Here is a 24,026-nt window from a genome sequence, read left to right on the forward strand (position 1 = left end):
GACAATAAGCAACGAAAGCATGATGAATCTACTAAAAGACATGCTACGAACATCATGATAACTAGTATTACTCGCCATAAAAAACGCTTCAGTACGAGTAATACCAAGGTAAAAGCAAGAACAATACTGCCCTGATCGAAAGAAGCGATCAGGGCAGCATGGCACTTACTTGGATGAAACCCTAAGATTAGGGGTGGCGATGCGCCGAGAATTATTGTTTGCGAGTCGTGATGATGTTCTTACGAATAACAAAGGATACATATTTATAGTCCGGAGACTTGGGAAACAATCTAAACTAATCTTGTCCCGATTGGACTCTATCTCTAACCTTGAACTAAATCTAAAGATACATGGCCCATGTGGCCCAGATGCTCACGCAGGGGCCGATTTACAAGTCTTCTTCAGTCTTTTGCTTTAAGCACATCTTGCTTTCGGCCCATAAATTAACCATGTTAATTTATGGCGATAACAGGCATCAACAAAAAGCAAGAGAGAGAAAGAAACCGGCGACTCGCGAGACGCCGACGAAAGACGGGCGAAATGCACCACAGTGACCCCTCCCTCAATCCAGTTGGAAACAAATCTGGTGCAAACCACAACTTCGTGAAAACCCGTGCAAACCACGGCAAAAAAGTTGTCTAAATTCACCAAAAAATCATATATGTAGATGATATGATGATATAAAATCTTCTAAAATATCTTGTTCAAACTCAACTTCGTTTGTGAGATATAAAAATAACAAATTTTAAACCAGAAAGGTGTCAAGGTGATTTGTTAGAAATTTGTTATTTTTATATCTCACAAACAAAGTCGAGTTTGGACAAGGTATTTTACAAGGTTGTGTATCATCATATCATCTACATATTTGATTTTTTGGTGAATTTAGATGACTTTTTTATCGTAGTTTGCACGAGTTTTCACGAAGGCTGTGGTTTGCACTAGATACGTTCCCCAATCCAATTAGCCCATGTCACAGTATATCATTTAATATCAACAGGATCCACCACCACAACTGCTGACGTAGAGTTTCTTGCACCCGGCACATGGGCGTATCCATAAGGCTCTCCGCACTCGTCACTCTCTAAAAAGAATATTCATGCCTGGTCATCGAGATTCCCTTCTCTATATTCAGTTTCGTTACACTTGTTCACTCTCTATATCTCCACTCTATACCAAGTGTAAATGGGCACATGTGTCAGTTTTTTTAGCCCCCTCGGCACCCTCTCTCTCCCTCCCTGCTCTCTCTCTCTCCCCTCCCCTGCTCCCTCCCGCAGACACGCCGCCCCCTCCCCAGCGCCCTCCCGCAGGCTGGGGAGCTCTGAGCCGCCGGCTGGGCGCCTCCACCTCCTCTCGTCGCCTCCATGCGGCGAGCAGGGCCCCCCCTCCCCCGCTCCTCCTCCCTCGATTTGGGGCGGCGGCCTCTCCTAGCATGGGGCGGACGTGGACGCCGAGGCGACGGTGGACGGGAGGGCATCAGAGGTGAGCTTGGCGGGGCTGCGACGGCGAGCTGGGGCAAAGCGGTCCTCCTCCCTCGGCGCGGCGGCCCTCCTCCCTACACCCTCCCTTGGCGGCCATAGCGCGCGGCCCGGTAGGGCAGGGCCCCTGGCGCGTGGCCCGGCAGGGCGGGGCGGCCGGCGCACGGCATGGAGGGGCTGGAGCTCGGCGAGCCCCTCCATGGCGGCGCCCCTCCTCCTCCCGGAGAGCTCCGGCCTCCCCCGGCGGCGGACGCGAACGGCGAGCGCGCACGCGGCCTCCATGCGGCGAGGCGGAGCAGCGGCGGCGCCCTTGCCCCTCGGTGCGCGCGGGACAGCCGCCTCCCTCCCTCCTCCTTCCCCGGCGGCGGGCCTAGCGGGGCCATGCCGGCGGCGGCCGGATCCGCGAAGGTCCGGCGGTGGCGGCCCGCGCGAGGTCATTTCGGAGGCGCGGCACGGCGGGGCCTCCCTCCCCGACCCCTCCTTCCCTGGACCCGCTGCCTGCTCACCCTCCTCCGCTCCGGCTCGAACTCGGCGCGGCCAGCTCCGGCGTGGGCGAGCACGGCCCACGGCCGGAGATCTGGGCTGCCCCTGCCACGCGACCTCGCCGCGCCCCCGCGCCGACGGCGCCTTGCTCCTCCGCGTGGGGCCATGGCGGGCAGGCGGGCGAGCGCCGCCGCGGCGTTGGGCTCGAGGCCCTCCCTGCTCCCGCCCCCTCCCATGGCGCATGGGCTCCGAGCTCCGGCCGCGTGGCCATGGCGCCGAGCTCGGGCGGGAGGACGGCGTGCGGTTGGGGACGACTGCGGGAAGGACGAGGGGGCCGCGCACGTCAATTTTCAAAGTCGTCCGTACTGCGCCACGGCTGCCGCGCGGGAGCTCAAACTCCATTTTCCAGATACGCTTAGCGCGCTCCGCTGCAGGAAAAAAAAACACAAAAGACGCTTTGTAAACCGGTAGCGCGCGGCTTCAGTAGCCGCTGTGGACAGCCTAAACCCTGCTCTAAGCCGGTGGTTCAACCCGTTGGACCATCGAACGGAGCACCCTAGCTGTTCATAGCCGGTCCGGTCCTACATAATAACTGTGGTCCGCGGCTGGTAGGTAGTCGTCGATTCGGCATTTCAAGCTGCCACGTTTGACCCCGCATTTGTTGCCACCTTCGTCTTCTCCATGCCCAACCGACCCCAAAAGCAGAGAAGGCGCAGGGAGGGAGCAGAAATATCCACCCCCACTACCCCGCAGCTCCGCTGCAGCGAGCAGGCACCACCAGCAGATCGCCCCTTCCACGCTGCGCCGCCTGTGCTTTCCCTTCTCCCCCGGTTGGTAGCTTCTCTTCGCCCTCCATCTCCTATTTCTTCTTCAGGGCGGGTTCCTTACCTGTTATTGGATCGGGGACAGGAACATCAGCCCCCCTCTTCGTTAAATTGACCCTTTTTTTTTTGAAGCAAATGGCAAGAGCTCTGCCTTTGAATTGACCTGACCTTTTCAAATCCTATATTAATAAAAACACTGCAGGACAGAGGATCATGGAGCACGGGGTTGTTGGCTCCAGGTGCGCCGCCGGGGCCGGGCAAATCTTGACGACCAAGTCCAGGGCCGCAACGTGAGTGCCGCTCGTCCCCTTCTATCATGGAATTTAGCGCTTCAGGTTCTGTGCCGTTGGAACAGTTTTAGCTGAAAGTGTCCTGTCGAACCCTAGAATGAATGAATTTTCTGGTGCTCTTAGGATAGAAATTCAATCTTCATGGGATTCTCGCATAATTTAGGATTTCTTGATGGGTTTATCTTCTCAATTTTTCTTTCTTTCGAGATGTTCCCTTTTTCTTGTGATGATTGATCTGTGATCAGAAATGTTAACAGTATCCTTCCATTTACTATGCTGGATGGAGCGGTTTTATCCAAAATTGTTGCATTGAACTTTTAGAATTAATGAATTTGCCAGTGTCCTTGGGACAGTAAATCTGTGGGATTCTAGCACCATTTATGCTTCCTTATTTGTTTTTTATTCTAGTAGTTTTTTCCCCTACTGGTCCTCTACCAGAGGAGCACTCATTTCAGTGACTAAGATCATTTCTTTTAAATCCTGAAATCAAGAATGCTACCTGAGATGATGTGATCTGGAGGGTAGATCCCACATTATTGTGCGTTTGCAAATCAATTTGTTTGATTCATATTTTCTGGAAGAAGGTTGATGCTATGAGATCTACTCCAAGTGTTATCCCTTATTTGTTGCTTATTTTGTAAAAGAAAGAAAACACTTAGGTTTATCAATTTAATAGTAACAATTCATAAGGTATATGTAATCAGTTAAGTGCTGAAACACTTATATTGCTAGTAAATATTTTTGTGAGCCCAGAATAAATCTTGACATATTCATAATTTTATCTTAATTACCATATCATTTAGAGATGTGTTCATACATTATATTTCCACTGGAAATGGACAGACAAAACAACCTTTGTTTTCAAATTGGATGATCTCGAACTGTTCCGTTGGCATCCAAGTATACATCATGTTTTTAATATTGATTGGTTGTTGCTACTATTGGCAGGTCATGTGGCAAAAGAACTACTACAAGTTTTGCTTGTGGCTTCTATTTCTTTATTGTCTTGTACAGCACAGAAAACTCTGAGGTTTATGAAATTTAATACGAACAAGTCATGATATTTGAGATATATTTAAACAGTTAAGTTATATTGCTAAATAAGTTTTTGCTGCTAGGATTTTTATTTGAGTCCAGGATAAATATGGGCATATTGATATACAGCTTTTATCCTTCCACAGAACTACTTTCCATATCTTTCAGAGATGTGTTCAAGCTTTTCTTAAACAATATTGCCACTGGGGATGGACAGACAGAACACCTTTGTTCAAATTGGATGATCCCTTCTGTTGGCATCCAAGTATACATGTTTTTAATATTGATGGGCTGTTGCTATTATTGGCAGGTCATGTGGCAAAAGAACGTCAACAAGTGTTGCCAGTTGTCCCAAACATGATGTTAAGCCATTGCAATTAGCAGCAAATGGATCCTCCTGTTTGGCTAACAGAAGTCCAGTACTTAAAAAGCAGCGGAATCTTTCTGTTAGGTCTAGCCCTGCACATGCGGTTACCACTTTTGATGATGCCAAAGGTGTATCTTCAAGTGTTGTTGAAGAAAAAATTGGAGTCCTCTTGTTAAATCTTGGTGGACCGGAGACCCTGGATGATGTTCAACCATTTTTGTTCAACCTATTTGCTGATCCAGTAAGTAAATCATACCCCACAATTTTATTACCACTGTACCTGTTCACTGATTGTTACTATATTCCCGTCAGCTGTACGAGTGCCAACAAACAGTAACTGTTTTTCAATATAATTGAACATTGGCCAGCACTATATTTATAACACATCTGTCATCAATTCTATGGATATCTAATCCTGACCCCCTCCCTTTTACATGTACTGAATTATTTTTCATTTTGTTGTTAAATTCAGTTTTTAATTATCATAACATACCACAACTTTGCTGACTGTTCAGGATATCATTCGACTCCCTAGGCTGTTCAGGTTTCTTCAAAGACCACTGGCCAAACTTATTTCTACTTTTAGAGCTCCCAAGAGTAAAGAGGGGTATGCATCCATAGGTGGTGGATCACCATTGAGGAAAATTACTGATGAGCAGGTAAAAGTTCACCAGGTTGACTGTTCTGAAATTGCTGCTATTCTACTTTGGTCCTGATTGATTGTAACTTGTCTGCTGGTCATAAACCTGTTGACCTCCTCTGAGTCTTAAATGACATTTTGACTTAATCTCAGTGTAGTTCTGATTAAAAAGTCTTCCTCATTCTCATAAGAATAACTGATATTCCAGGCAAATGCTCTGAAGATTGCACTGGAAAAGAAAAACTTGCACGCAAATATTTATGTTGGGATGCGTTATTGGTACCCTTTCACAGAAGAAGCCATTGATCAGGTGAAACTTCTTGACTCCATTGACTAATTTTTGCTTGTTGTAAATCCTTTTTCACAGGCATCCTTTAGATCTCTAGTAGCATACCTTCAGTTCCAAATGCTTGTTATTCTAGCGTATTGCAGAAGAACATAGTACCCTCATTAACTGGCACATAGAGTTTTTTCGAACATGCATGAGAGCTGTGTGTGCCATTATACTATAGAAGAAGAACAAGAAGAGTCCTAGCGCCAAGAATAACAAGAGAATTGACCCCTTGTTGTAGTTGGCCGTTGGCAGCTTCATTGGTTCTATGCCACCAGTCCTCGCATGATGCATCTTCCATTGTGGTAGACAGTGCTTGAAGACCATATTGTTGCAGGAGATAACCAAAATTGTCTAGCAAATACACAGTTAGTGAGTAGGTGATCCAGTGTCTCCTTGGCCTGGTCACAATGTGGACAGCGTACTGGATGAGGCCATCCCCATTTTGCAAGGCAATCTGCAGTCCAGCAGCATTTGTGTACCACAATCCACGTAAAAAAAATCTGCGTTTGCCAGGTGCCTAAGACTTTCATATGTACTCCCATGACCGGAGTTGAATAGATCCTTGGAAGAACCCCTCATAAGCCAATTTAGCTGAGAAATGACCTGGTGGTGAATGGCGCCAATGATGCGACTCCTCCACACCCAGGCTGTAGAACAATACCCAAGAGGAGGTGCCAAAGATCAAAATATTCAATGAGGATCCCTACCGAGATTGCTCCCTGGATATCCTGAATCGGCTAGGGCCTGCAGTACCGTGCGCTTGTTAGCTTTCCTGATAGGGACAGCAGCAAACAACAGAGGTGCAGTATCTTCAATCCGCTGCCTGTATAACCATCTGTCCTTCCATTGGAGTTAATATTTCACATATTTTAGTTGAGATTTTGTCTGCACTCATCTAATATATGTAATTTCATATGTTGAAATACATAAAGTGCATTCACGGTACTATTGTTCGTCCAAATCCTAAATGATGATTAATTGTTTCCTGTTTTTGGTTGACAATAGATTAAGAAGGATAAGATTACCAAGCTAGTTGTTCTCCCACTTTACCCTCAGTACTCCATATCAACAAGTGGATCAAGCATTCGTGTTCTCCAAAACATTGTCAAGTAAGATGCTTTCTTCTTACAAAATCCAATCATGACACTGTAGGAACATAAATACTGATACAAAGGTACCCATGCAGGGAAGATCCATATTTTGCTGGCTTGCCAGTTTCTATCATTGAATCATGGTACCAGCGTGATGGCTATGTGAAGTCAATGGCTGACTTAATTGAGAAAGAGCTATCTGCCTTTTCCAATCCTGAAGAGGTCCCGATTCGTCATACTTGTGTCTTCATTTGAATTTTGCATTTGATGGCAGGGGATTGTTTGTTCCAAAATACATTTTAAATTTTATTACAGCTATTTGCATAGCTGTTACGTTCCTTATACAGATTTTATTGCAACTCTGATTTAACATTGTTATATACATACCTTTCTCTAGATAAGGTTAACCAGTAGCATACACAAAATGTATTAAAGGTGATCAAATGCAAATAAAAGTAGTAGACTTTCAATGATAAATCTTTGATAACATTGTATCTTTTGTTACCTTTACTAACATATCAGAACAAAATCAATATTCAGACATGTATTCTGGGCATCAGTTAGTGGCAAAGTCAGTACTAGATATTGTTTGCTGGATACAGTATTGCAGTTGGTTTAACTGATAGCTGGAAAAAAAACTGTATGTATTGAAGTTTCATTTTGACATTTCTTTCTACTGTTATTAAAATAAATACCAGGTTATGATTTTCTTCAGTGCACATGGTGTGCCTCTGACCTATGTTGAGGATGCTGGAGATCCTTACAGAGATCAGATGGAGGACTGTATTGCTTTGATCATGGGGGAATTGAGATCCAGAGGAATCCTAAACAGTCACACTCTGGCATACCAGGTACTTCCTCTGTCCCAAAAATATAGCTATTTTTAGTTTTTCCCAGTCAAATCTTTTAAACTTTGACTGTGGATAGTGAAAAAATCATAAAGATTGACAACATAAAAATGATATTAATTGATTCAAAAAAATTTCTCGAACACGCAGGAGAGCTGCATATCTTTGTATTAAGAAAAAATTACAAGAAACCAAAACAACCTTGGACCAGAATGGGATTGGTAAAACTAAGTTAAAGATGAAAATGTTTGATTTTGACCAAGTCTAGAAGTTATATTTTGAGATGGAGGTAGTATATAGGATATTAAAATTTAAAATTTGATAGGTACTTGTGTCACTAACATCCTGAGTTGTAAAAACTTATTTGAGGAAAATTCGAAGCAGATAATTTTTTTTCTTATGTTCAAATGATTGAAATCTATTCCATCCAAAAAGTTTATAAGTCGAAAAAAAATCAAGTTTATATAGGTCTGGATTTTACCCCTTTTTATCTTTCTGGTTACTGTTTACCATTGCTAACATTTCTGTATACTTGCAGAGTCGGGTGGGGCCAGTTCAATGGCTAAAGCCATATACTGATGAAGTTCTAGTTGAACTGGGTCAAAAGGGTGTAAAGAGCCTCCTGGCTGTTCCAGTAAGGTAATCATCAAGTTTAGTATTATAATGTTTCTGTTTTTCCAGATGTCTTGTAATTTTCTCACATATTGTTTTCCCATACAAATGAGATGACTACTGGAATATCTTCATTTTCTTGGGCTGTATGTACTGCATGCACTTTACATGATATACATGTTAAAAGCACATCATCCTTTATTTTATTGCATTGGTACCACTCGCACAATCTGGTCTGTCTCAATGTCTCTGTGTTTGGGTTCCCATTCACAAGCCTTTCAGGATTTGACATTCATATCACAATGACATGTGGGGTCAATCTGAGTCATTGGCATGTGGATTAGGGTTGTGAAATCCCGAGGCTCACGAATGGGAACCCAAATTCTGAAATTTCTCGTGTTAAACTGGTACTTCATTCAGTAAATTGAGTTTCATCTTTTTTTTCCTTATTGGATTTTTTTTTTGCATGATAAAACAATCTAAGACCTCAATTGTTGTATTACAAGTGCATGGCTATTGATTTTTGCTTACCAGAAAAGATTGACCTGATGTAGTTATTGGTACTTTTCATACTGTCCTTTGATCGCCTCTAATCTGAACCATCTAATAATACAGCTTTGTGAGCGAGCACATTGAGACACTGGAAGAGATCGACATGGAGTACAAGGAGTTGGCTCTGGAATCTGGAATCGAGAACTGGGGCAGGGTTCCTGCTCTTGGATGTACTTCCTCATTCATCTCTGACCTTGCAGACGCTATTGTCGAAGCCCTGCCTACTGCCTCGGCACTCGTGACCAGAAAGCCCGACGACACTGACTCTGACCTGGACCTGATGCATTACCTGACTAAGATGTTCTTCGGCTCAATCTTGGCATTCATCCTGCTGTTATCACCAGGACTGATTTCCGCTGTTCGTAACACTATGCTTTAGGTTGGCTAGGTAAGTAGAAAAAAGGTGTGATAGGCACTTATCCAAAGCTTAAATTTTGAGATTGATAAGTGAAGAAGAAACAACTTGGTAATCACAACTAGAGATCGCCTTTGACTTTAAGGTGGAAGCTTGCAGTTCGCTGAATATTGTTCACATAGCTCGACTGCAGATCAAAGTTCATTATAATTCCTTCCTTTGGATGATTTGTCTGAACACTGCATCTATAGTTTTGCTCACTGGTAACACCGAAGGCTGCTATTCGTGTATATGCTATTGATACAATTGTTTATGCTTGTTAATGTGATCGTTAGTCCTTTGCTTATATTAACTGACTATACAAATTAGATCTGTGGATCTGATCATCTGCAAAAAAGTAGGTTCACTGGACCATCGTGCTCAGTGTTTCTGAAACCAGGCCATGTGCCCGACAGCAGCTCAACATGCTGGCAAGAGAGGTGTACAGCTTCTCTTCCTCTCTGGCGTTGGGTAAACTACGTGTACATGAAAAAATAAAGGTGGCTCAATCTCAAGGAGCTCGGGCTAGACTTGTTCCTTTGAAGTTGATCTCATGTAGTCCAGAACCTGTCAAGTGTTCAACTGTCAACCATTGTTTTGGGCGGAACTGAGTACTGATGCTTTCGCAAAAGAGACTGAAAAACTGCATAATTCTGAGGCAGAGTACATAATTGCACGATACTAGGATATCAAAAGGTCTGAACTGGAGCAAACTGCTACTTCAGCTGCAGACAGAAATCATGGTCATTCATAATTATAAACTTGTGCCCGGCAATGTCTCTATTGAATATGATCTCTGTATACTGCCCGACTGTCCTGTGTGCACTCCTCGCTCTTCTTTTGCAGTCCTGCCCATGTGCCAAAGCAGCAAACGAACAAAAGATCGATGCATAAGAAATGAATCAAACAAAAGTTAAACTTATGTTGCAACATAAAGATAATATGCAGTCAAACAAACTTCACTCTGTCAGCACAAATTATCTGAGAGTGGATGCTACTCCCAGTCTTCAGAAAACAGAGCACAGAGCGAAGTAGAAAGGATTGCTCACACCAGAATGGGCTTGCATGTCCCAACATTAACAAAAAGAGAAAAAGAAGGGAATCTGACATATCAACCTGCCACAGTGAAAAACATGGAAATTTGTGTGTAGGAGCTAGAGCAGGGAAAGGTACACAAGTCATAAGTGTAGGAAATTCTAACGGAACTATTTTTGGATTTGTTCATTCATCATGTACCTATACAAAAAGCATAAATCTATCAGAATGTCAATCATAAAAAGGCAGGAACTAGGGAGCACAGCTTAAGTAATATTTCACATGAAAAAAATAACAATTAGGATCGCAATATGGCGTAGCACGGCATTATTAAACACAGCAGTTCACGCAGTGCATGAGGTGGTGATGATGGATCCTACGGTAGAAGGTTAAAGCATCTTAGACTTAGGAATGATAACGAAGGTGGCACACCAGTACACAGGTTGAGTTTTGTGAGAACCGCCCAATTTGATACTATTTTAAACGAACCGCCGGTAGTCCCGGTACACAGCGAAATCTAGACCACGACACATTAGATTGGTTAAATGCAGATTTGAAAACCAAAAGAAAATATGCATGCATGCGAGGTATGAATGCAACATGACGTCTCCTCACATCGTGAGCACGCTTTAACGTTCTAGCACTCACTCACGACCCAAAACAACCGCATTGTCCAGCAGCGCTACAACCCTCCTAATAGCGCTCAGGACAATTGGTGATTCTCACCTTCTCAACCCTGGTAGAATGGCTCAAAAGGTTTCCAGCATGTAAAGGGGTTTTCCTACGCTCCCGCTACTCATGAAAGCAAGAGGAGTTAAGCACATCTTAATTAAACAAGTGAAGCAGTAAGAAAGAATTAGCTCTAAGACAAAGGAAAAAAGTTAGCATTTTACCTTAAGTTCAAATTTTTAACCAAAGTAAATCTTAGTGCAAGTAGTCAAATTTTATTTGACTCTCAACCCACTAAGTCAATTTTAGGTTCACTTCATGAAACCTTAGCTCTGATACCCGTTGTGAGAATCGCCCAATTTGATACTATTTTAAACGAACCGCCGGTCATTATCATCCAGATGAGAGTTAACACGTGCTTGCCGGAGAGCGTGCCACGTGTTATCCCACATCTAGAGACACGAATAACCGACACGTTATTCATTCAAAATAATATCAAATCCGGTAGTCCCGGTATGTGCTCCAACATACGCCCAAAATCAGCATATGCACATACCGTTTACAATCGAATACATCGCCAATAATCCACAAAGAGCAGTTTTATCAAAAACAGAATTCAAAACTTAATATTACAAGTTCAATATAGGTGGGTTTCAAGCTTCACTTACAAGCCTTGGGCTCACAAAAGTCATATTAAACAGGAACATAAAGTTTATTACATTTACATGCTCTCACGAAGCTCGATTACGGTAAAGACTTACTAAAGTAATGACGCCTTGCTCAAGGACATCATTACAGCCACCACGACCTACTCCTCCCCCGCATTTGGATCAGCGGGGTAGAAGTGGCCGAACACCACTTCTGGCTCACCTGCAACTAGGTTTAGAAAGCAACCTGAGTACAAAAGGTACTAGCAAGACTTACGCGATTACATATACAAGGATCATGCAATGGCTCAAGTAAAAGCTTTAAGGTTAAGTAATTATTGCATAAGCATTAGCTCTCTACACTATCACCTATCAGAATTAATTAATCTTACCCAACCCCAAACACTTTTAGTTGATTAAGAGAGTAATATAAACCATAACTGATCATAGCTGCAACAAGAACCATTCCCATCACAACCGAAATTCTATGAGGAGTTCATGGGATAATGAGCTTGCTCATAACCGAGAGCGCGGCAATTCGAATTGATTATAAACTTGCAAGGGTGTACTACTTTACCCACACGACGCGAGGACCATGCGACTCACCCAACCGATCACGCCGGGCAAGGGGGTACTCACGTCAACCATTCCCAACAAGGCTCGATCATTGAACCTCACACCTAGCTTACGAGTAGAGACTTAGTTCCACTAGGGACATCTCTAAACTTTCCTACACATAAGTCCACCTGGGGACACACTAAGCCTCTCTGCATAGCCCGCAGCCACGTAGCTAGGACTGCACATCAATGATCAAGTCAAAGAAGGTAATTGGCTCATCTATACCATTATATTGGATATGTGGTAGCACGAAAAGGTGCTCAAAACCGACGTCATCCACTCGGTCCTTAATCGATCCAAGCAGACTATGCCCATGTGATTTCATTCTCTAGGCCCTACCATTCCGCTCAAATCTCGATACTACCGAACTCTTAACAACCCAACCGAACCAGTGCGATCAAGGATAAATGGTAAATGTGATCCTCCAAACCATTCCTGTCTAGCGAGCAATAGAAGTATTCTAAGCAGGGCTAAACCTCTAGTCAAATTAAGTAATTAACTATCTAACTAGTGCCAAGAATAGGGATAACAAATCAAGGATGGATTATGCATAAAGATAGGTATAAAAATGCAATACATACGTACTATATAACCCCAACATTACCCAAGTTAGATAACTAAGCTAGTCAAATTAGATAGGTGCAAGGAATATGCTTAGCTGCTTGCCTTGGTTAACTTCCGGCTCGACCACGAACGGGATTCCGGGTTCAGGCTCGACGGACTCGGCGGGCTCCACGGGTTCGTTCTCCGACGGTTCGGTCACTAAAATGCATGAATGCGATGCAAGAATTAAGAAATGAACTTAACAATAAGAATAAATCATGGAAATAATTGAGCACGCAGAGAACAATACAAGGAACTCATGAAAATTGGTTTTGCAGTAAAAGCATTTTCCTATAAGCAATCATAAATAGATCAATTTTTAGCTACTCTAAGCAAGATAAATCGGGAAAGGCATGGAAAATTATCTAAACAAATCCAAGATAATTATCTTAGATACTAGGTATGAAAACAAAGCTAACAAAACTGGTTTTACTATTTTCTCACTTTCCAGCAAAAAGTTCTATATTAAACCATTTTCAGACCAAGTATAAGAAAACAAACTAAAACTTTGATAAACAGCAAGGAATCATGTGAACAAGTTCCATCACTGAAAACTACACCTCACAAGGAGTCTAACAAAATTTGGTTTGGCATTTTTCAAGCAGTACACAAATAACTAAGCATTAAACTCACTTTTGCAAGATAAAACTATAGATAACTCTATAGCAAGGTAACATGCAAAACAATATTTTTCCTAAGTATATCTCAGCTAGAGGGATCCAAAAAATCAAGTTTCATAATTTTTGGAGCTATACACGAATTTCTACACATTTTGCAAGATTGCAAACAACTAAAACGTTACAAAACCCTAGCAAAAAGCTAGGCACACCCGAGGGCAGCCACCCCGGCCACCGACAGGTGGCCCAGGGGGCCGGGCAGCACCACCAGGCCGGGTCAAGGGCAAGGTCTGCCTTGACCCCGCGCCTGGGCGCGCCCACGCGCGTGGCGCGCACGGGCGGCGCGGCGTGCGCGACGCGGCGGCGCCGGCGGACAGCGGCGCGGCGGGGCGAGGTTGGAGCGGGGAAGGGGAGGTGCGCACGGGGATGCGGAGGTGGCGGCGAGCCTCACCGGTGGTGACACAGGCGAGGAGCAGCGACAGACGGGCGGCGCGACGGACAAGGGCGGCGGCGCGGCGAGGGCGCTCGCCGGCGGCCCTGCAGGGAAGGAGAGGGGGCCGGATGAGGGCCAAAATCAAAGGAGGAGAGGGAGGAGAAGCTCTCCCCGCGAGGAATCGAGCTACGGCTCACCGAGGGCGGCGAATCGGCGGCGGCAAGGAGCTCGGCCGGCGCCAATGGTGGAGGGGAAGGGCTAGGGTTTGGGGCGGGGATGTCGATCGAGCGCGGATAAGGAGAGGGGGCGGGCTCAGCACGGATAAGGACTCGTGCGCGGAACGGAGATCGTCGACGCGTGTTACGAGGATCAACGCCGGCGACGGGGCGACGCGCGGCACCGAGCAGAGCAGGGGAAGGAGAAGTGCGGCTGACAGGTGGGCCCGGGGAGGAAAATTTTATTTTCTTTTTCTTTTTTTTCTGGGCTGTGACAAGTTTTATGGTCTACTCTGGTTCTCCCTCTTCCATATATGAAGGACAAGTAGTTCTTATACTTCTTAGGAGGAAGGTTGAAGACAATTGCATTGGGGATCTCAATAAACTATTTGGATTGCTTGTAAGATCACTATAATCTCTTGTCCTGAAGGAAACTATATGTAAATTATTATTAGATTTCTAACTGTTTTAACTTTGTTAAAGAAACTATGAAGTTAAATAGATATGATCATAAATAGATAGCCTTGTCGAGAAGTAAAAACTACAATCCTTCAATCTACCAGCCTATGTGCCATTGTTTGCTGAAGTGATGGAAGGAATCATGCAAAGCAATATTTTCAACATGGAACATATGAAGCTATCCGGGGTGAACTATGATCCATTTGATGATTCAGAAGGTGATGATGTTCAATATGGTGCTCCTAGTATGATTGTTGCAAAGTGCATCAGATAAGTGCTAAAGTCCTTGATTGTGTGCCATTTTGGAGAAATCATACTGGGCGAATTGTTCGTGGAGGCTACATTAGATTAGTGCTAAACACTTTGAAGAGGAACAAGTTTCCAATCATAGCCATGTCATTGGAGAAAATATGATAGAGATATACTCCCTCCGTGTTGGTAAAGTCATTTTGAGTTTATCTTAAGTCAAATATTTTAAACTTTGACTATAAATAAATTCTTTTAAGTTGAGTTTGAAAATATAAAAACGATGCAAGTAGATTCATCTTGAAATGTAGTTTCATAAAAGTATATATTGACTATATCTTATAATTTTTCATAGCAAAAAAAGTGATCAAAGTTATTTTTGAAGACCGTGTTGATGTCGAAAACGACTTCCTTTACCAACCTAGAGGGAGTAAAGGTGTTGTTTCTTAATTTTCTGCTATTCAAAGATCAAACCATGCATGTGAAAAAGAAAGCAGGTTTGACTTGTTTCCTCTATTTGTAACATAAAATTCTAAGGCCTGTTTGCATCCTCAGAAACAAGCCTAAGTAGAATCACTTTCTTGGCCAGTCTGTTTGGCTGCCCCAATGCATTGGAAAGTGAGATTCCAAGGCCCAAGCCTTTCAGAGCTTGGAATATTAATTTACTGGCTCAAAAAACAGAGACCAATTCCAATCCATGCCTCATCTCCTCCAGACCCACCTCTATCCCTGAGCACGAGGCTTCAGCAAGACTATTTGCAACATGCACTGATTGAAGTAGTAGACATTAGAACAATTGAGCAAATCCAAATTTCAGTCAGCCAATTTATGGCCAATACAGATTGTTGCACTGAACTTAGACATGGAAATAACAAATCACACAAAACACACTTAGAACATCAGTGAGCCTCCATAGGAAACCAGATTGCATGACCAATTCAAGAAACAGAAGAAAAATATGGCATCCACCAGCCACTGCACCCGCACGGCAAAGAGATATCTCAAAGTTCGACGCTTCAGTGAATAAGCGCACCCTTTTGCAACATTTTGTTGTTGAAACCTTAACCTGAAACAAAAACTATTTTCTTTGTTAGTTGTCGAATACACGCCACCTTTTTGCTTCGGAGTGTATGAAGATAAGATACAATGATACATGCACTACTCAGCCTCTACGCTCAAAGAAACAAATACAATAGTCAATCTCGTAATCATGTGGAACATATTCTGAGGAACTAGTTTGTGAAAAAAAATGAATCTTCTATAAAAAAAAGTCTACTGCAGCTTAAGTGAGGGCTGAAGTTCAGTGATCATTCCAACCCATAAAAATAACAAAAGAATCAATTATTCAATTCACACCATCTCAAATAAGGAATACACTAAGATATTGACGGCTACTACCATCATACTAACTTATTTCAATATTGACCTTATATTTGCAATAGCCATGAATATTGAGTACATATACAGTTCCAGCCTACTGATGTAAACTACGGCAGCCCCAGTCTTGAGTTGATTTCTTGATTCTCCTATGAAAGAAGAGCCATGTATTTCTGTTTTCTCATATAGGACAGTGAACCAAGATCTGTGCATAGGTCCATACATGTTGAATATATCTACCGGGTGAGAAAGCATCAGACAAAAATGACTTTGTCTACATGATTTATTAGTGGAACTAGCAAGAATCCTGCCAGGTTAACTAGGCCTGTCTGTGCAATTGACTAAACATGCTAAACGAACTAGAGCATGGCAAATTCCAAAACATTTGTTATGTGCTATACTGATCCCTTATGAATTCCCGCCACCACGTTATTCAAAAAATGTTCCTTAGTAGAAAACAAACAATGGAGACCTTTTTTTTTTGTCAGAACAGCCAGTGAGTATGTGCTCTATGTCTCTATAACACATGCACAATAATTATGTATCGTGTACACTGGGTGAACTAGCATTATCTAATAAATGTCATAATCACATTATCATTAATGCTTTAGTACCATTCATAGAGTAAACAGGACAAGATTAGTTTAGGGAAACAGGATAGAATTTGAAGAAAATGCATTGGTCGTTGGAAGCTATATAATTGGGGAACATATCAGGTGCAAACCAACCTCTCTGTGGAAACTATGCAAACTTCAATCTGGGCCACCGGATCAATATCCAAGGGGGAGGGGGTGATTTTACAATTAATCGCCCGCCCTTGGATTAGGTAATCACACTTTTGCAAATCCCCCCTCCTTTATTTGCCATGTAGCAGCTCGCCGGGAACCAGGGTAGGCGCGGCTGCGGTTGGCCAGCCACGCGCACGGGGACGCACATCCGCCTAGCGTGTGTTTAAAATGTTTTAGAATAATATTGCAATGTATATCTCTTGTTGTTACAGTAGAGATTTTTGGATGTTGTAAGTGCTATAAATATGAGCGTTGCAGAAGAATGTATTTCTAAGGCAGCTCCAGTGGTGTGTTCGACGAGTTCTGACAGCAGAGGTCGAATGAAACCATCGTTCTGTAGCTGCTGTGTTGACTGTTGACATCGTTTTTTGTGGGATACAGTGGGTGGGTGGGGTCAGGGAGTAACGTCCATACGCCAGATGAATATTTTTATGAGCAGCTAGGGATGAAAACGAAAATGGTAGTTACCGATTTTCGATGATCGTTTTCAGAATTTTACCAACTTTTAAGGCTAAATGAAAATGAAAACAATTATCGAAAAAATGAAAATGAAAATGGTAAAAAAAATATGAAAATGAAAACGAAAGTGATTTGAGCATCTTCCGATCGTTTTCGAGAAATATCATATTTTTTGCGGTATTCTACTGTATTTTACCGATAGAAATACCGTATTCACGTACAATGCCAGCACACCCTGCTATCTATATTTTTAGAATATCATATCTATATTTTTAGAAAATCGTGACTCATTATCCTAACCCTAAATCACAACCTAGCGACGTGAATTCATGGGACTATATATAGTTTCATGGATGACGAGATTAATGCCTAAAATTTTAGTATTATGAAATGAGATACATGTCATGGATGGACTGATACTTGGACTAATATCGTAACCATCATTACTTGTGTATGAAATATATCAAATCATATGGTCAACGTTGTGCTCTATGGTTTGACATATTTATCGTTTTTCAAAATATCGTTTTGATGGGTTTCGTTCGTTTTCGACGTGTCCTCGACCGTATATTTTCGTTTCTGAAATTATCGCATTACCTATGTCGTTTTCATTTCCAATAATATCGTTTCATTTTCGTTTTCGATGAGAAAATATGAAAGTGAAAGTGATGGAGTCTTTCGCCAATCGTTTCCGACCGTTTTCATAGCATCAACAGCTCCAAGAGTCGAACTGAGTTTGGAATCCGATTTGAGTTCTGACATCCACCATTCGACTGTCGCAGTGTGCAAAATTCGGTTTCCAGTGACTTCTGTTTGATTTTGGAACACACTGCAGCTGCCCTAAGATGTTCCACGATTGATTTTCGAAAATATTTCAATGTTGTAACAGTTGACTTTTAATGTTCATATATGTTGATTTCTTTTGTTGCAATCGGTAATGTTGCAATGTTGCAGCAGATTTTTTTTCTCTAGTGGTACCATCCGACACTAGTGCCATGCATCGAACTCTGTTAAAAATGTCCCAAAAACCTAAGTCATCTTACTCTATTTAAAAAATACATAAGCATACAAAAATTAATTAGTACTAAATATGGGTAATAAATAGACAAATATGATCATTTTACCTTCTTGTTAATTTGTTCTAAAAATCTTAGAATGACTTTTTTTGGGGGGGGGGGGGTGGGGTGGGGTGGGGGTGGTTGGACGGAGGGAGTGGATAAAACAAGGACTCATTGCAAACAACAATCATATATGCAACAAGCAACAGCAGTTTCTCAGATTACACATTCTTAATACCAGCCAAACTGGCAACCGTTTCATTCCATTTCTTTAGCAACCACCAGAAAGATTTTAAGGAAAGTTCACTCGTACGCTTCGCAGCGGTCAACAGATAGTAGGCACACATACTAGAAATCAATCATAGCTACCAAGTGAAGATGTTTTTGGAGTCACCATGGATGGCCATGAGATTCTGCTGTTAAATCCGCAAATGGGGCAACAAATAGCTATTTCAGAAGAATGTTCCTTCTGGAGGCTGCACTAGTTTGCGGTTATGTGGGGAGGCCATCTCTTTCTTGAGCTGGGTCAGAATGTACTCCATTGTGTACTCCCGCTGCCAGTTAGCCAGTACACTGAACTTCTTTGGGTCAACCTGCATGCCCACAATAAGGAAGGATGAACCACCGAAAACTAGCCAAAATCAAATCCAATAGTCTGCATGAACCACTGAAAGACAGAATGTTGTTACCACTCCAGTCTCATGATTAACACATGTCATGTTTATTCTTGAATGAAATCTAACAGATGGTGACTTCTCAGGGTAGTCCTTGTCACAGAACAACTTCAGCTGGTAGATGCGACCCTCATGGACGGTCTGCCAGTTGAGGAAGATGCAACAGTGTAAGACAACTCAATATACAAGTAATAACTGAAAGAAGCAATACAAACGGGAGCAGAGTGCAGCTTTTTGTCTACTCTTGTCATTTATTTAAGCAGAGTGCATATTTCCAATACGAGCTAGAACTTCTACGTGGCTTTGCAGGCCTTGTGTAAAAATTGGAAGGATGTCGAAAGGCTGAAGTGCATCTCTACATATGAATAATATGCCATAACTCTCTTCATGCATATGTTGCAGCCTCTGTCAGTTTTTTTTATCATTTTCCACTACCAATGACTAAGGTGGTATAAATTTAAATGCATTATTGAACAAAGAACAGCATAAAAGAGGATTTTATATGTATTTTCCAGCCTTATATATATATATATTTGCATTCTTTCCTTTTTCTCGAATACATTTGCATTCTTTCCTGATCCCTAGTGGTCTGGACACCAGATTTGATTGGAGTGCTACAGAATCAGAAACAACAGAAATTACACTCATAAATTCTTGACCAAAACCTGCAACCAGATTTCCTGACCCAGGGTTATAGAGAGGGAAATGGGAAATATACTGATGGATGGATTAAGAGTAAAGAGCCATAATCTCACATTATGTGGGCCAATGATAGTGCCAGTCCACGATCTCATGTAGATGTCATCTGCATCATCCATGCCATAGCTCACTGTACCATCTCCAATGCCCTTCTCCCCACGCTCAAGCTCTTCTAGCAGTCTGAAGTTCCGAGGAACTGCAGGAATTTTACATTTCAGTCAGCTCCATAAGTAGTGTAATAAACTTTTGATACCCTTATACATGCAGATTCTTATTCTATTAGGAAAAAAGGAATAGTTTCCTCTGTAATTGAATCAAAGTCAAAGATGATTAAAAGTTAGCCTTGAATATGCAACCTGTTTGCGCAGAATCAATGTTATGCAATCGTCCGACTAATCACATCTAATCCGATTAGTCATCCTAGTTGGTACTGAGGCAACTAGGTAAAACCACGATTAGTCGGACTTATCGCCCGATTAATCGTGACTAATCACCCGATCAGGATCTTATAGGTGCCATAGCGACTAGGTTCAATTAGACGATCGTATAACATTGCACAGAATCTAAACTCGTAAATAGAATAGCTGCTTCTAGAAATGAAATAACATGCAAATGAGACTCAGTTGCATTATGCTGTAATGGGATTCATTTGCACAACAATAGCCGACTTGCTATTCAATGGGATACAAAAGAAATGGAGTTATTGCCAACAAGGGTCAGAGGATTGGTGCTATGCTGCTGAAATTGCAAAAATATGGATAAACAAGCACTGCCCGCTTAAAAAAGTAGCATACACATAAAAAATGCAATTTCGATTTGCGAGTGGGAAAAGAAGGAAATCAAGAAGCGATCAAGAAGTCTTGCAAGAAAGATCAACACTCAATAAACCATTTGACTTCTTTTCAACACCAAGAATCTGTGATTAACAACCTGCATACACATGCCCAAAAACTAAGGCAACAAAAGAGGACCAGTGCAGTCTCACAGCAGGTATAATGGTTAAAACTGATTATACACAATATTAGAAACGGATAGCGAATTTTTGTGGTCATGAGTTCTTCTCTGATAAGTCTAAGAATGGGTGTTACCATATATTTGGATGTCAGGTGTAAAGCACTCGCAAAACCCAAGAACAAAGGGGATATTATGGTTTCCTTACAAACAGCTGCAATTCATTTGGCAATCACCTCAGCACAATATTTTTTGCTTGGATCCTCAGAACAACAAATATACGCAGCACAGGTAGAATAAGAATGGTGACAGCACAATAGTCAGTGTGCAGCACAAACTAAATGACTAAATTGTGTACAGGTCATGGTATAAAGATACCTAATGGATAACACACACTTAATTCACAGCTCAAAAGGATACCTAACTGACAGTATAATCATCAGCTCAAAACGAACCCAAGCAAAGAATCATCATGGTTCACTTAAGTTTAGAATAACAAGGCACATGAGCAGTATGTACCCCTAGAGACAAATTACTCGAAAATAACAAGCCATTCTGATAGGTGGTAACGGATCATGGCCCTAGTGGTATGTTCACAGTCCAACTTGACTCTTATAATTTTTAGCTTATAATTGTATAAGATTAGAGCCTTGCCTTTTTAGGGCCCGATCCTTAGATTATCTAAGTCAAATTTTAAGGCCCTTTACCACCCCTAGATGTATCCCCACTCTACTGTTTGCTAAGAGTTATTAAAGGCCGTGAAATTGCATTCACCCCTTGGATTTCATCCTTGCCTGTATAACAAATTCCACCTCCCCAGATAAAGCAAAACAGAGAACGAGCAGTCCGAGCCCACCGCCACAGCACGCAGTTTCCTCACCCACGTTGATCTAAAATCGCCGAAATACAATCTTCGTGGCCAGTCAATTAACACGTCCAATCGCTTGAAAGCCCAAAATTGCCGCGAGTCGCATGGTACGAGCAAGAAACACGCCGGCGTCGGACCAAGAAACCACCAGATCAGACCCGCAAGCGGGCCACGGAATCAGGAGGGCAGGACCGAACCGCGCGATTTCTCGGCTAGCAAACCCGAGCAAAAAACGGCGCAAGAAGGAAAGGAGTGGGGGGGGGGGGGTGCGCTTACCGACGACGCCCGATCCGGCGGCGGAGCTTCCTGGCGTCATCGCCGATGGATCGACGGGGCCGTGAGGAGCAGGAGCAGATGGGGTTGGGTCTGGGGGTTTGTTGGATTGCCTTGGCCGGAGAAAGGGGAAAGCTCGTTTCCACGCGAATCTTCTCGCGATGTTGGATTCGCTCCTACCTTTGGCGTTAGGCTGTGTTTAGTTTGCCAAAAAGTTTAGGTTTTGATACTGTAGTATATTTTGTTGTTACTTTATAAATATTGTTCAATTATGAGATAAATATTGTTCAATTATGGACTAATTAGACTTAAAAGATTCATTTCGTGCTAATTAGTTAGACTGTTTAATTAGTTATTTTTTCAACTATATTTAATGCTCCATGCATGTGTCCAAAAATTTAATGTGATGGGTACTATAGAAAATTTTTTGGGAACTAAACAGGGCATTACTGTTGGGTAAAAAGGAATGAAATTTATTTTCATGACGGCAACCAACCGTTGGATTCGAGATCAACGACTCTGATGGCCAGGCAAAAGAGAGATTGTGGTGAACGAAAAACGTGTAGTGTAGTGCCAGTATGCCGGATAAAACTCGAGGATAATGATCTTCGGAAGTCCATCCAAAAAAATATGTAAATCTCATTTTTTTAGGAGTCAAATAATTTAAATTAAATTAAATTTATAAAAAAATCTTTACTTTTTTACTTCTAAAACAAACAATGATTCCACGATCCGTCAATCGGAATAAGATAACTCAATCGGAATCAGATAACTCAATCAGAATTCTAATAGAAACCTAAACAAATCAATCTGAATCCTAATCGAATGAAACCTGGACAATCAATACCTCATACGGTCACGGTACGACTTGTGTATGGAGTAAAAGAGCAGAAAATTAATGGTCTCATGTAGATCTGGATAAAATTAATGGTCACGACACAGACAATATGCTAGTAGTATTAATATTTATATTATAAAATAAATATTATTAGATTAATTATATGTTATATTTTAATAGTAAATTTATTTGAAGATAAAAATGTTAGTAATTTTATTTAAATTTAGTCAAAATTAAAACTTTTTGATTTCTCAAGAATCAATATTTACATTTTTTGGGACGGCGGGAGTACATGGGTGTCGCCGCAGTTCTATGCATTAGAATATAATTTAAAACAGAGGGAGTAAATCTGAGATGCTTTAACAAATGTACACTAAATTGTTTTATAAGTTATCTCGTAACAATTTTATAATTTCTTAATTTATAAAAAAAGTATAGTATAAATTGTATTACAATAATAACTCGTAAAATGGAAGTAAAGTTATTTTGTAGTCCTAGATTTAGTCTACGAGGCCGTTGTCCCCTGAAATTTTTTTTTCTCTCACCTTGCTCTCTCCTTCACATCAGTAAAGTCATAAGGCCTTCACACTGTACTAGTGATGCCTGGAAAAAAAAGTAGGGTCCACAGCTGAAAAGGAAGCATCGCTTTCAGATGCTGCAGTGTGCAAAATTTTTGGCTCCGCGGCTTCATGGAGTAAACTATCATTTCTAGACTCCATATCAAGTAAATTATTATTTCTTTTACTGGCCATCTGTTGCTTCTCTCGCTTGTCAATACCAACAAGATAGTATTTTAATGAATGGGCAGTTGGGCACCGCTGCCTCTACTTGCCTCGGTCTATCTTTTCTGGGCTTCACTCAAAGCTGGCACCGCGAGCCACAGCGTTGGGAGCAGCGCTATAGAAGAAGAGAGAGAAGGTTTTGGGCATCGTTCAAAGGTAACAATGTGGAGGGCCTAAGACAACTTATAAAATCACCAACATGTAGCAATATACTTACCTTACCCTTATCTTTAACAAACAACCCCTATCACATCAAAGAGAATCTTGCTATTTAAGTGTATTAAATAAAATATGTTTATAAGTTTTTCTGACAGATGAGTGCTAATTCACGGACGAATCTAATGAGCCTAATTAATTCATGATTTGCAACAATAATATTACAGTAACCATCTGCTAATTATGAATTTATATATTTTATTAGATTTGTCTCGCAATTTAGTCTCAGAGTTTTGCAATTAGTTTTATAACAAAATTTTATTTAATACTTTCAAATCTAATTTTTTTATGTGACAGAGACTAAAATTTAGTCCGTGTAACCAAACAACCCCGACGATCGAATATGCCACCTGGGACGGGCCTGGTAAGGCATCCACCTGATGCTACCGACCGAGCTCGGCATGCAAGCCGTGAAGTCGGACCATGTTGTACCAGCACACGGGCTATTCACCGGCCTGCCCCTCTACAAGTTCCTCGCAGCGCTTGGTCGGCCACGCAGCACATCCTGCGCCGCCTCGCCCTCCGCCTCTCTGTCGTTGCACTGCTCCTTGCATTG

At 42.0% G+C, this 24,026-nt stretch overlaps 2 protein-coding genes across 3 annotated transcripts; one reads left to right on the forward strand and one right to left on the reverse strand.

Annotated features, from left to right (window-relative positions):
• Positions 1–2,577: 2,577 nt before the first annotated feature.
• On the forward strand, positions 2,578–9,252 carry LOC120674723 (ferrochelatase-1, chloroplastic-like). Of its 2 annotated transcripts, none has more exons than XM_039955862.1 (10): positions 2,578–2,788; positions 2,985–3,072; positions 4,418–4,715; positions 4,990–5,133; positions 5,323–5,424; positions 6,454–6,557; positions 6,635–6,761; positions 7,238–7,390; positions 7,926–8,026; positions 8,615–9,252. In XM_039955862.1, the coding sequence occupies exons 2-10, from the start codon at positions 2,996–2,998 to the stop codon at positions 8,928–8,930; spliced, it is 1,422 nt and encodes a 473-aa protein (XP_039811796.1). In that variant the 5' UTR covers positions 2,578–2,788; positions 2,985–2,995; the 3' UTR covers positions 8,931–9,252. The 2 variants fall into 2 exon arrangements, with proteins under 2 accessions (XP_039811796.1, XP_039811799.1); XM_039955865.1 differs by having other exon boundaries at positions 2,583–2,788; positions 2,990–3,072.
• Positions 9,253–18,340: 9,088 nt separating this feature from the next.
• LOC120674737 (ubiquitin-conjugating enzyme E2 variant 1C-like) lies at positions 18,341–21,816 on the reverse strand. Its single transcript, XM_039955872.1, has 4 exons — positions 21,638–21,816; positions 19,599–19,738; positions 18,859–18,984; positions 18,341–18,762 (listed from the first exon to the last, which is right to left on the reverse strand). Exons 1-4 carry the CDS (start codon positions 21,675–21,677, stop codon positions 18,622–18,624), a joined length of 447 nt encoding a protein of 148 aa, XP_039811806.1. The 5' UTR covers positions 21,678–21,816; the 3' UTR covers positions 18,341–18,621.
• Between the last annotated feature and the right edge of the window lie 2,210 nt (positions 21,817–24,026).

The sequence above is a fragment of the Panicum virgatum genome, chromosome 2K, assembly GCF_016808335.1.
Source record: "Panicum virgatum strain AP13 chromosome 2K, P.virgatum_v5, whole genome shotgun sequence".
In the NCBI taxonomy this organism is placed as follows: Eukaryota; Viridiplantae; Streptophyta; class Magnoliopsida; order Poales; family Poaceae; genus Panicum; species Panicum virgatum.

Excerpts from the sequence above, each read along its gene's own strand:
- LOC120674723 (XM_039955862.1), top strand. The coding sequence starts at position 2,996 with ATGGAGCACGGGGTTGTTGGCTCCAGGTGCGCCGCCGGGGCCGGGCAA. Across the intron at positions 3,073-4,417 it reads ACCAAGTCCAGGGCCGCAAC|GTCATGTGGCAAAAGAACGT; the intron begins GTGAGTGCCGCT and ends TATTATTGGCAG. Across the intron at positions 5,425-6,453 it reads CAGAAGAAGCCATTGATCAG|ATTAAGAAGGATAAGATTAC; the intron begins GTGAAACTTCTT and ends GGTTGACAATAG.
- LOC120674737 (XM_039955872.1), bottom strand. The coding sequence starts at position 21,677 with ATGACGCCAGGAAGCTCCGCCGCCGGATCGGGCGTCGTCG. Across the intron at positions 19,739-21,637 it reads CGCCGGATCGGGCGTCGTCG|TTCCTCGGAACTTCAGACTG; the intron begins GTAAGCGCACCC and ends AAATTCCTGCAG. Across the intron at positions 18,985-19,598 it reads CTATCATTGGCCCACATAAT|ACCGTCCATGAGGGTCGCAT; the intron begins GTGAGATTATGG and ends CTCAACTGGCAG.